The 12828-nt window shown below is 40.1% G+C and overlaps 1 protein-coding gene across 1 annotated transcript; it reads left to right on the top strand.

Annotated features, from left to right (window-relative positions):
• The first annotated feature begins 9241 nt into the window (after positions 1–9241).
• Positions 9242–12828, top strand: LOC111905237 (putative E3 ubiquitin-protein ligase RF298). The gene is made up of 3 exons (XM_023900927.3): positions 9242–9401; positions 9926–11963; positions 12036–12828. Exons 2-3 carry the CDS (start codon positions 9933–9935, stop codon positions 12600–12602), a joined length of 2598 nt encoding a protein of 865 aa, XP_023756695.2. The 5' UTR covers positions 9242–9401; positions 9926–9932; the 3' UTR covers positions 12603–12828.

The following is a 12828-nucleotide window of genomic DNA, read 5'->3' as shown; positions in this document are numbered from 1 at the left end:
TAGACCTGGTTAAGCCAGTGATAAGATTGTAGAAGCGCCACTACAGAGATGAGAGCAAGGAAGCAGTGGACTGCTTAAGGTCATTTATGATATGAGGCTACCAATGGTCTTGTAGCAATCATTTTTAGCCTTGGGTTTGGTGACGTCAGGATTCGACGTATGGACTCGATCTGTTAGATCAGAAATTTATTAGAGCCTCATTGGCATGGTAACTAGTGGCAACTAGTTCTAGAGAAGGAATTTGTTCATAACTTGTGTGAGGCGACTAAGTGGTAGTCCTATGGCTCTGTAACCGGGCTGGAACCTGGTACTTCAGATGATTGGCGAATCGGTCGAGACCAGGAAGACCTAGATAGATTTTGGGAAGCATCCATGTGGCAGCATACTTCTTCAGGCAGTTCAGTGTTCGGGCAGTTACAGCTTTTGCGCAATGTTAGTAATTATGCCCTAAGTTGCAAGTACAGACAGGATAGCTGGTTTATTGGGAAGTGACAAGTCACTCACAGCAGAAATAGCCAAGCATTGGCCAAGTATAAGTGATCTACAAGGATAATTAGGTTTGTGAACCTGTCTTGTAGTGGGAATTTTCGAGCTAGCAAAAGTTGAGTAGTCAGTTGAGAGATAAGCAGGCTGATTTCATCGATAATAATTTGGTATGAGTGGTCTGTCAGGGAGTTAGACCATCTCAAGGCAACAAATATCAGACGGAATAGATGTGATCTTGTCACGAGGAATTCATTTATTTTTGGATTTTAGAACCCTACAAGGGTTGGTTATAGTTACCCTAGAAAGGCTAGGGTGTGCCCAGGATGGTGACCATGTTACTAGAGTGGTATGAAGTGAAAGGAATGGTAAGGAATGATTTCGAGGACGAAATCTAATTTAAGTGGGAGAGAGTTGTAACGCCCCTTTTTATTTAAATAAATTAATAAATATAGTTCCCAGAATAAATTGTGAAGAATTTTAGAAGTCGGGGGTAAAAGTGCAAGTTCCAGATTACTTTTGTAATTGTTTAAGAAGGTAGGGACTAAATGGTAAATTATGGGTCTTCTTTTGAAAACAACTTAGAGGTTAAGGGGGCTAATTGGTAATTTCAGAGTTTATTTGTAAAGAAATTCAGAAGATGGGGTTAAAAACGTAAAATTGGGACTTAGATTGAAAGGAATAAGTTAAGGAGGGGCTGGAATGGTATATTATGAGAAGAATTGAAGTAACCGGGTATATAACCCGTCATCGCTCCCCGAAACCCTAAAACCCTATGAGATTTCATCAGCCGCCACTTCCTTTCTCTACCCCTCTCAACCGCCGCTATCAGCTCCGACCATTAGCACCACCGAGGAACGGAAGCCACCCAGCCGCAGTTGCGTGTCGAGGATGCTACCGCCGTCCTTCGCCATCGAAGAGCCACAATGTCGATACCGGAGACGCCGACGATTGAAGGTCCGAAGATCCGGTTATTGGGTGTCGGGACAGAAGAGGATGAAGAAATAACCACGATGTTGCCGCCGTCGTTTCCCGGTCGAAGAATCGCGCGCATCCCTCGCCTCCATCCTTGCCGCCTAGCGACCGTCGCTGCTGAAGACGAGGACGGAGCACCTCCTGCCGTCGCTTCTGTCGCTCACGAATCCACCACCCCCCTTTCGTCCATTCGCTGGTGACTCGTTCCAAACTGTGGTCGCTGTCTGTCGCCGCTCAGATAGGTGGCTAAGGGTGATGCCAACCACTGGACCGCCGCTGTCGTTTCTACCTTTTTCAGCCGCCACCAGCCACAGTGGGAGATGGTTGTGGGTGTAGTTTTGGGTGTGTATTCATGTGTTATCACTATCCCGACAGTTATGAGATTGTATGTGTTGTATGTAGTTTTGTTTAGTCGGAAAGCCGGGAATACCCACCGCCACCACGAGCCACCGTCGGCCACCACTAGGGTGGTTGTGTGTGTGTGTGTGTTAGAATAGTTAGTGTATGTGTTTATTTGTGGATTAAAAGCTTGTAATTGTAATTAGCAAAAGATGTAATGAAAAGAACCATAACCACCACCATGAGCCGCCATTGACCACCACTACCCGAGGCGGTAGTGGGTGGTGCCCTACAAGCAAACCCTAATGGGCTTAAATATTAATTTTGGGCCTATTGGGCCATGTTTGAGTGCAAATCCTAATTAGGGTTTAGAAAACCCTAATTGTGAGTAATTGGGCCTTAGACTTATTGGACCCATCTTTGGGCCATTGGGATTGGAGCGTGTATTTAGCCCAAATCACTCCATATCACTTATCTAGTAGAGTAAAGGACTTAATGGATTAAGTCCTTAACGGGTTAAGTAAGAAACACTTAACCCTAATCACCATTTTATGTGAAACCCTAATTTCACTTGGGCTTTGTGTTGGGCCATCCAAGAATGATCAAATGGACTAGAGTAATTAGTTGGGCTTTAGGGTAAGGCCCATATGAAGTATTGGGCCCAATTTGGAAAATTGGGCCATAGTTTGGGCCTAGATGGTTGTATGATATTGGGCCCCTAGAATGAGACATGTTGGACTGGACTGAACAATTGGGCCTTAAGGGAAGTCCATGTAGAGGTTTGGGCCCAATTTGGAAAATTTGGGCCAAAGGTTGGGCTTTGAGCCATAGTTGACCTTGGGCCTATGGATTGGGCCTTGGGCTTGGGTAAGCCAAGCTAGGGGTAATGTAGTAATTATCCAAAGTATGTATTTATAGTTATGTGTTAGAACCCAATTATTAATTGGGTGTTATTTTGGTGTTGACAGTTCGGGAATCTGTCATCTAGCAGCTGGGGTTGAGTCTGCGGGACTTCAGCAGTGTGGGATTGCGTCTACAGGACTTCAGCAGTGTGAGGTGAGTTTTCTTCCAGTAGGAATGGGTCTACGGCCACAATGTCGGCCCGTTTAGTTAGCAGTTCTGGACTACAGTCTGATGCAGTAGTTCAGTATGCTTGGTGTCTTTGTGATACATGCATGGTATGAGTTATATGTTCTAGACTATGGTCCGATGCGGTATGCAGTATATGTGTTCATATTATATGCTTTGATTATGTTATGCTATGTTCGGTTAGCTCTGGACCTTGGTCCGATGCGGTAGTTAGAGTGCTTGATGTCTTTGTGACTCAAGCATGTTTTGTGTTATGTGTTCCGGACTCTGTTCCGATGTAGTATGCAGTATATGTATTCATGCTAGTTTATATGTTTACGATATGTTATGTTCAGTCAGTTCCGGACTTCGGTCCGATGCAGGGGACGGGGTCTCAGTCAGTTCCAGACTTCGGTCCGATGCAGTTAGTTCCGGACTTCGATCCGATGCAGGGGACGGGGTCCCAGTCAGTTCCAGACTTCGGTCCGATGCAGTTAGTTCCGGACTTCGATCCGATGTAGGGGACGAGGTCCCAGTCAGTTCCGGACTTCGGTCCGATACAGTTTCCGAACTTCGGTCCGATGCAGTGGGCAAGGCCCAATATGTGTGTATATGTTATTGTATGGTATTGGGTAGTTTGGGGGAGCTCACTAAGCTTTGTGATTACAGTTTCAGTTTTGGTTTCAGGTAATCGGTTTTCAAAAGAGGAGATCGGGAAGATTGCAGTGCACACACCATTTGTACAGCCTGGGATGTTTATACTCTGATATACTTGACAGTTGCTATAATATTTTGAGATACATTGCTTATGATTTTTATATGAGGTTTATTGACTATGAGTTTTATTATTAAATTAAACGAAATTTTCAGACTGTGTTTTTGGGATGTTTCAACTCTTCTCACATTGAGTAAGAGTTGACTGCTTGGTTACTTTCGTATAGCAGAGGTACATTTCTCTTTGGAACCATCTCCAATATTTCTCCATCACATTTGTTTCCATACTTGTAACCCTTGAGACTCTCATAAATTACCACTGAGGTTTACGGTTGCACAATTTATGTGTTTATGATCTTAAATTCGTTATCACCACGAATTGAGTGAAACCCAAAATCCAACATATATTTACGAATTGACGGTGAACAATTTCAATGTTCTAGATTAATCACCATGGAATTGACGAAACTCCACTTTTGTGGTTCGTACCTTGAAATCTCTTTTTATTTTTGCGAGATCTTAATGAAATGTTCTAGACATAGGACGTTTCTTCCCATACGATCCAATGTTTTTATTTTTCTTGAGATTTCTAAATTATCCAACCACTCAATATTTTTATAACGCCTACGCATTTATAATTTTAAATTATTCATTTTCACAGAGCAACTCGACTAGTTGGAAGCCCCAAACTCGTCGAGTAGAGATTGTCAGAACCACGGGATTTAAGTGACCTACTCGACAAGTTGAGAGGCCTCAACTCGAAGAGTAGATCGGCCGGGATGAAACCCTAATTTCCATGGTTTTGCACCCTATTTAAGGACTTGATCCTTTCCCTCGGCCTCTCAACAACCTCCCTGAAACCCTAAATCTTATTGTGAGCTCTTTGGTGAGAAACTGGAAGTTTTGAGTGGATCTGTGTGTGTTTTTGTGCTTGGTAAAGGAGTTGGAAGAACTAGAAGTCATCAAGCTTGAGGAGAAGCATTAGATTTAGGATTTCGTCCATCTTTGGCAGCTTTCTGAGGTAAAAGTTCCTTAACTTGGTGATTTCTAGTTTAAATCTCTTTTAGTTTTTCTTTATGGGTATTTTGACCCCCTTATGGGAAACATGATACCCTTCTTAGATCATATTCTAAGGATTCCCATCTTCCAATGATGGCCCTTAGAATCATAAAGAGGGTCTTAAAACCGTTCTTGTCCAAGAAAAGACCATGTTTATGGAAGTAGGTTGCTATATCTCGAGTTTGGGTCCATTTGAGGCATGCAAAGCCATCAAGTTGTCAACTTTACAGAAATAGGTTATGGAAACAATATGGATCTGTATTCTGGAACCTTAGATATGAGGAAAGGGCTGAATAAACTAGAAATGAAAGGGACTCGGTGAGTTCATAGAGGAACTCGATGAGTTTGGTCGAACATTCCCGATTATGCATGTAACTCAAGGAGTTGACGGTAAACTTGACGATTTGTACTAGGAAGTCTCGTTTCGGTTGAGAAGGAGGAACTTGGCAAGTTAGAGGAAAACTCGACGAGTTAGATCACGAGTTCACGATTCTGTGATTCATGAGAACTCGACGAGGTGAAGGGTAAACTCGACGAGTTGAGTCAACTCGGAGTGTTAACTTTGACTTTGACTGGACATTGACTTTGACCTGGACCTTGACCAAGGTTGACCCGTGAAGGGGTTTTGGGTATGGAATGATATCTAAAGGATTATTGGATTATGACTAAGTATTATATTGGTAATGACAGGTCGGAGAATCGTTGGGGCAGTCGTTAGAGATTTGTTACCGTGAGTTTCGACATTCAGCTTTGTGAGGAGAGTTTCCTCCTGTAGGAACGGGTTGAAGGCACCAATGTCGACCCGTTTATGTATGCTAGTATATTCTGGGCTAAGGTCCGATGTCGGGCAGTGCCCGATGTAGGTTTATATGTTTCTGGACTTCGGTCCAATGTCGGGGAAAGCCCGAGGAATGTTTGTATGCTTGATGTCTTCGTGATTCTTCCATGTGCTTGTTTTATATGTTCCGGACTTCGGTCCAATGCCGGGGTAAGCCCAAGGAATGCTTATATGTTTCCGGATTTCGGTCCGATGTCGGGCGGGGCCCGAGGAATGTTTATATGTTTATGTTTATATGTATTTGTTGATATGTTTATATGTATACCGGGTTTTGGTCCGATGCCAAGCGGGGGCCCGATGCCGGTCGGGGCCTGATGTAGCAGGTGAGGCCCATGTTATGTTATTATGTGATTATGTGATTATGTGTATGGTATGTGGTAGTTTGTGGAGACTCACTACACTTCGTGCTTACAATTTTCAGTTTTGGTTTCAAGTACTTCCGGTAGTAAGGGGAAGAGCTCGGGATAACTGCAATACACACACCATGATTTTAGCCTAAGATGTTTTTACTCTAATATGTTTGACAAATGTTTATGATGTTCTGAGAAAAAATGACTTATGATTTTTATGTGATGTTTGATAACTATGGTTTTATTAATAATTAAAAACGAAATTTTGGACCGTGTTTCTCGAATGTTTCAATTTTTCCAAAGCATAATTGTTCCTATGGCTACACTGGTTAGCAAGTACTTCATACGAACGTTCAGACTTATATTGAGTTTCGGGCTTAGTTGAAGAGGAAGCTACCCCTTTTGCCTTATTAAAAAGAAGCCTTTCACTATTTATCCACAAACAGATAATCATAATTCAATGAGACACCACACAAGCACTTCAAAGTCTCTCTTGACCGCGAAGGAAGAGATCGTTGCCCGAGATCCATTTGCCTTGTGTCTTTAATGACATCACTAAAATCCCTTAGAAAACTTGTTTTATTTCTTTATCTTTGGAACACTATTGCATGAAGATCCTTGTGATTTTCAAAAATCTGGTTCGTTGTCCTAATGGTTACTTTCAGGCTCGGAGCACAGTAATTGGTGATCAATTGCGAAAGTAAGCAACTGTGAAATTTAGCAACTGAAACGATGTTATTAAAAGGATGAGATTTGAATTTAGGCACGTGAAGTTTGAAATTGACACCTGATGTCACGCCACCTGATGTCACAATTGTCACTCACGTCTTTTTAGGCGACTTTTTAGTGATTTGTTATAACCTACTGCCAGATTTCTCTCACTTATCAAATGGTATAAAAAGATTTCGACGCTTCATTATTCTTTACCACTTTCTAAAGCACTCGAAATTCTCCCAGCGATTTCTCTCTCTCTTATTCATCTTCTTCTTCACCAAGCAACAATGTCAGCCTCATCTGAAACCCCATCAATCACTAAACAAATGGCACAATCAACATTGCTTAACATCAAGGCTAACCAGAATCTCATCCTGGACCTTGAGCCATCCAAGTACGACGCCTTTCTTCAACCACTCATTGAATGCCTGCGCTATTCTTCATTGGTTATCACTTTGAAAAAGACTGAGAACGTACCCTTGGTTCATCTGTCCAAGGCATATTCGACAGCAAGCTACCATTCAGGGGAAGAGAAGATTACCTTTGAAATCGATAACTAGAAAACCCACACTACTAAGTCCAGGTTCTGTAGCCTGCTAGGGCTTCCTCAAGGTCGTAACTTAGTTGATCCAGAATCCATCTCCAACTCTACAATTCTGGAGATGTTCTACAATATGGGATATCGTGAATACCTTGCCGCTATCTCCAAATTCAAGAAGCCTAACCTACCGCCAGTGTGGAATGGGTTGTTTACACTTATTTTCAAAAGCCTTTTTGAAAGGGTAACTGGATCTGACTGTGCCAGTAAGATGTTCATGAAAATCATGTATGGTGTTTACTCCGGAGTTAATCTTGACAACAGGACAGTGCTTTGGGCTCAACTTGTCCAGAGTACACTTTCTTTAACACTGCATAATGAGATCTCTTGTCCATGTTTTTGGACAATCGCTGTTCAGAGGGCTATTGACCGCCTCCGAATTCCGGTGATATAGGATTCAAGTATGGCTAACATTCAGGTTTTCCACACCACAAACATTATTTTGTCAGATACTTCACGATTTACCTTCATCAGATCTATCCCAGAGACGATACTTCGTAACGTCACAACTGCGAGTGAAATTATTCGAGCCTATCGCAGTCTACCGGCTTCTGGTCCACGTCCAATGACCTCTGAAGTGCGAAAGGTTCTTGAGGAAGCTGATAAGCCAAATAAGGGAGGTAAAAGAAAACCAAAAGTAGGACCCTCCGAACCTGCCCAAACTCCCAAGAAAAAGGTGAAGCAAGCTGCTTGCAAACCTAAGACTCCTACTCCAAGCGATGAGGAGGATTCAATATCCAACACAGTCTCATACATTCGCAGTCCAGAGCGAGTCGAGCACAAACATGATGATACTACAACGACTTCACAACCTATCGTCTCACAACCTACTCCTACAACTAAGAACCCTGAGGTAACCTTCACTATGCCAACTTCAGTTCTTATTTCCGATGATTTCTTTCAAGATTTTACTCTACCATCACCCACTGCTACAACAACACCAATCACCATCGCTCCTTGCCCACCTGTATCTGTTGAGTTTACATGTCTAAATTATGTATGTGTATGTCTTGTTTATCAATTAGGTTTTATGGTGGTTCTAACTTCCAAACTTCCAGTAATGAACGTTAACATGTTTTTTTGCTTAGGCATTTCTTTGGGCTTTAAGCCAGTTGGACGACATAAGTAATGTGGTCCATTAGACCTTCCAGAAAAAGCTAAGAACATTTAACCCAAGGCCCAAGTAACATATTCTTTTGGTTTACTATTTACGCGACTAATGTTTAGCCTAAGTAGCATACAACTAAAACACTTCAAGAACATAAAGTAAACCATTTGCAAGAACACGGGCAACGAAATTATGTGAAAACATATGAACTCTGGTTTTAGATTTTACCATAGGTGATTCTATTTCAAACTTTTCGTAATTGTCTTCCTCAATTTTGCGATAGAAATATCTTTATAAAAAAAACTATATAAGGACACCAACGGATATTATGTATTCATATCATATGTTGAGGACGATAATTATCACAATATTAGTCCGATACGAGCGTGCGACCTTGTCTTCCTTGTCTTCAGAGGTATTATTGAATGTTTTTATTTTCGTTACGTAACTCCACATGATGCACATCTATTCGAAGTAAAGTATGTATTCACATAACAAAATTAATGCATTGAATTTTAATATGGTAATTATATTTAAATATTTTCTACATTGTCAACTTAATATTGTGATTGGAAAGGTCTTTAAAAATAAATTTGACGATTTTTCTTTTATAAAAATAACATTATATTTTGCGAATTGATATCATTTTTGCACCACATGATGTAACTTTTGTGAAAATTAAACAATTACAAAATATAATGTTATTTCGGAGTGGAGCCCTTATAAAACTGCAAGTTCGTAATATGGTTTTTAATAAAAGAAGTGATATTTTATTATAAGTTCTTTTTTTTTTTTTTTAATTGTCATGATATCCTTCCTTTTTGGTATTTTTGTGAATATTCTTTAAATATTACTTTAAGAAATACTGCCGTTTTTAACTTTTAAGCTTCAACTTTAATCTTAAAAAAAAAGTTTTGTGTTATAAATTACTTTGATCAAACTTAATATACTTCCTTTTTTTGATATTTTTGTGAATATTCTCTAAATATTACTTGAAGAAATAGTAAATGTTATTGGAGAAAGAAACAAAGTTTTTCAGGTAGAACACATATGCGAAATTTTCCAAGTATAACAGGAGGGGAGAGAGACAGATTGAAACTTTGATTTGCTCGAACCTCGATTAGCTGAAATCGGTATAATCTCGATCGTGAGAAGGTATCTGATTAGCAATCTAATCTTATGAATTTGCTTCTAAATTTGTTAATCTGTGTATTTTTTTTTTCTCACACTCGTTGGGGATCTCCTACCGACTTCGATTTCTCTTTGATGATGATGTTGATAATTCATTATTTGATCTTTCTCTTCATTTATACACATGGATGAATCGAATTAATCGTTGCAATAGAGGAAAGTGTAATCGACGATTCGAAATCTCCTTTTTCTTTTTGTTGTGTTGCAGAACCTAAATTCGTTTCCTCGTTAATTCCGATTCCTGATAGCGTCTCGTACGAGTTAGAGCTCATTTTTTGTTTTCAGAAATTTTGATGATCTGTTTAGCTGCTTTTATGTATGTCAGTAATCTGATGAGTGTTTATAGCTCACGCGTAATGACTCTTTCTTTTTTGTTTTTGAAGTCTTTGTCAAGACCAATCGAGTGATTATCTTAGTTAGATACAAGAGACACACTAGTACATACATATTGCCAGATGTAAAATTGACTGATTATTTTTGTTGTGCAGCTGCAAAATGGCCTCGGTTGTTGCAAAACCATGTAGTAATAGTAGTAGCAGTAGTTCCAGTCATGTATCAGCTGTTGCAATGGTGCAAGAAAATGGGAGTAGGAATAAGAGAAAGTTTAGAGCTGATCCACCACCTGTAACAGACCCAAGCAAAACAAGTTCTCCTTCGCACAGTGAATGCCTGGGTTATGAGTTCTCTGCTGAAAACTTCAATGGTTGTGACATGTGTAGCTTCAGCCATGAGAACACAGATCCTGTTGAACTCGATCTAGGGCTCTCTTGTTCAGTGTCAGTAGGAGGAACATGTGAGGGCGGGCGTAATCATAACATTAACAGAGCAGAAATAGAAGCAAGCGATGAATTCCATGATGCTGATTGGAGTGATCTGACGGAATCTCAGCTGGAAGAGCTTGTCTTAGCAAACCTGGACACGATTTTCAAGAGTGCCATTAATAAAATAGTTTCTTTCGGTTACACGAAAGAAGTTGCTACTAATGCTGTTTTGAGGTCTGGTCTTTGTTATGGGTGTAAAGATGCTGTGTCAAATATCGTGAACAACACTTTGGTTTTCCTTAGGAATGGGCAAGAAGTTGATTCATCAAGAGAGCATCAGTTTGAAGATCTACAACAGATGGAGAAGTACATATTGGCTGAACTTGTGTGTGTTGTTCGTGAAGTCAGGCCTTTCTTCAGTACAGGGGATGCAATGTGGTGCTTGTTGGTATCTGACATGAATGTCTCTCATGCTTGCACAATGGACAGCGAGTCTTTAAGTAGTAGTAGTAGTAGTAATATGGTTGGTGATGTGTCTGATCCCAATTCCACACAAACACAGCCAAGAAAGGAAGTTAATAGCAGTGAAAGTCAGAACCCAAATCATTCTTCCCTTTGTCCCCATAAATCGGCTTCAGAACCTCAACCACCTGTAATGACCTCTTGTGGACATAATAATTCTAGCTTTAGCAGCCCACCAGTTAAACCAAAGACTCCCTTTGTTTTAAATAGATTTGCATCAGAGAAAGAGAACCATGTGAGTAAATGTAAATCCCAAAACCATGAAGAAAAGTTTGTGAGTGGTAGAAAGATTACTGGAATCAGTAAAAGAGAATCAATACTGAGACAAAAGTCTGTTCATTTGGAGAAAAGCTATCGTACATATGGCTCTAAAGGGTCTTCAAGAACAGGAAAACTCACGAATTTTGGTGGGTTGCTATTGGATAAAAAACTAAAATCCGTATCAGAATCTACAGGTATCAATCTCAAAAACCTGTCTTTGAAAATAAACAAGGGAGTGGCACCTCAACCTCAACGTTCAGATTTCAACACAGAGACTTGTGGTAATAGCAATCCTCCTACGTTACCAAAAACCCATAATAACCCTCCTGCATCTGCATCTGCATCTGCATCTGAAACTGAATTATCTCTTTCAAACCCACCAAAACAAAATGATGTTCATGTTTCTTCTAATCCTAGTTTTTCAGCCATCCCATATGACAAATGGATCTCACATGCTAAAAAAGATGAAACAATTATGAAACTGGTTCCAAGGGTACATGAGCTTCAGAACCAGTTACAGGAGTGGACAGAATGGGCGAATCAGAAGGTTATGCAAGCTGCACGCAGACTTGGTAAAGACAAAGCTGAGCTGAAAACACTTAAATTGGAGAAAGAAGAAGTGGAAAGGTTAAAAAAGGAAAAACAAACATTAGAGGAAAACACAATGAAGAAGCTTTCTGAAATGGAGAATGCTTTGTGTAAGGCGAGTGGGCAGGTGGAACGAGCTAATTCTGCTGTTCGTAGGCTGAAAGTTGAGAATTCCAATTTGAGACATGAGATGGAGGCTGCGAATTTAAGGGCTGCTGAGTCAGCTGCCAGCTGTGAAGAGGTGTCAAAAAGAGAGAAAAAGACGCTTATGCAGTTTCAGTCATGGGAGAAGCTAAAAAGCTTGATTCAGGAGGAGCTTATAGCCGAGAAACGCAAGTTCACACAGTTACAACAGGATCTTCAAGTAGCTAAACAACAGCAAGATCAACTTGAGGTATTTCATTCGTTTTTATCATTTTTCATGTAACTTACTATCAAGTATGAATTTGGTCTTTTTTAATTGCAGAGCCGATGGAAACAGGAAGAGAAAGCAAAAGAAGAGTTGGTGAGAGAAGCGAATTCGTATAGAATAGGTAGGCTAGAGGCGGAATCTTCAGCCAAATTAAGAAACGAGTTAACAAGATTAAAAGCAGATAAAAATCTACAAAGATACAAACAAGATATCGAAAAGCTTCAAAAGGAAATCTCCATGTTGAATCTAAAATCCGATTCTGTAAAAATAGCTGCTTTAAGGGGTGGTGTTGATGGAAGCTACGCAAGTAAATTAACCGAAATCAAAACCTCAAATTCCCAACAAGAATACCAGACACAGACACTTTACACCTCCAAAATAATGAATAATAATAACCCCCATGGTATTGGTAATTGTAATGGTGGTGGAGTAGGGGTAAAACGGGAAAGGGAATGTGTTATGTGTTTGTCTGAGGAAATGTCGGTTGTGTTTCTGCCATGTGCGCATCAAGTTGTGTGTACGACTTGCAATCAACTTCATGAGAAACAAGGAATGAAAGAGTGTCCTTCGTGTAGAGGAGCTATACACAGGCGTATTTGTGTACGCTATGCTCGTTCTTGATGAACACAAACTCGGGCTTTTTTTTTTTTTTTTTTTTTATATATATACTTTTTTTGCGAAATAATTGAGTGCGGAATGTTTTTTTTTTTTTTTTTTTTTCATATTTTGTTTCGCGTGTTGATGAAAGTTTGGACATTTGAGGTTGTTATAATGATTGCTTAAAGTTAAAACCAATTGTCTTGTGTTGGGGTTTGATGTAATAAAGACATGTAGGTTACTAAGGTCA

Source organism: Lactuca sativa, chromosome 3, assembly GCF_002870075.4.
Source record: "Lactuca sativa cultivar Salinas chromosome 3, Lsat_Salinas_v11, whole genome shotgun sequence".
Classification (NCBI taxonomy): Eukaryota; Viridiplantae; Streptophyta; class Magnoliopsida; order Asterales; family Asteraceae; genus Lactuca; species Lactuca sativa.
The sequence above is the reverse complement of the archived record's forward strand: the minus strand, read 5'-3'. Positions and strand labels throughout refer to the sequence as shown.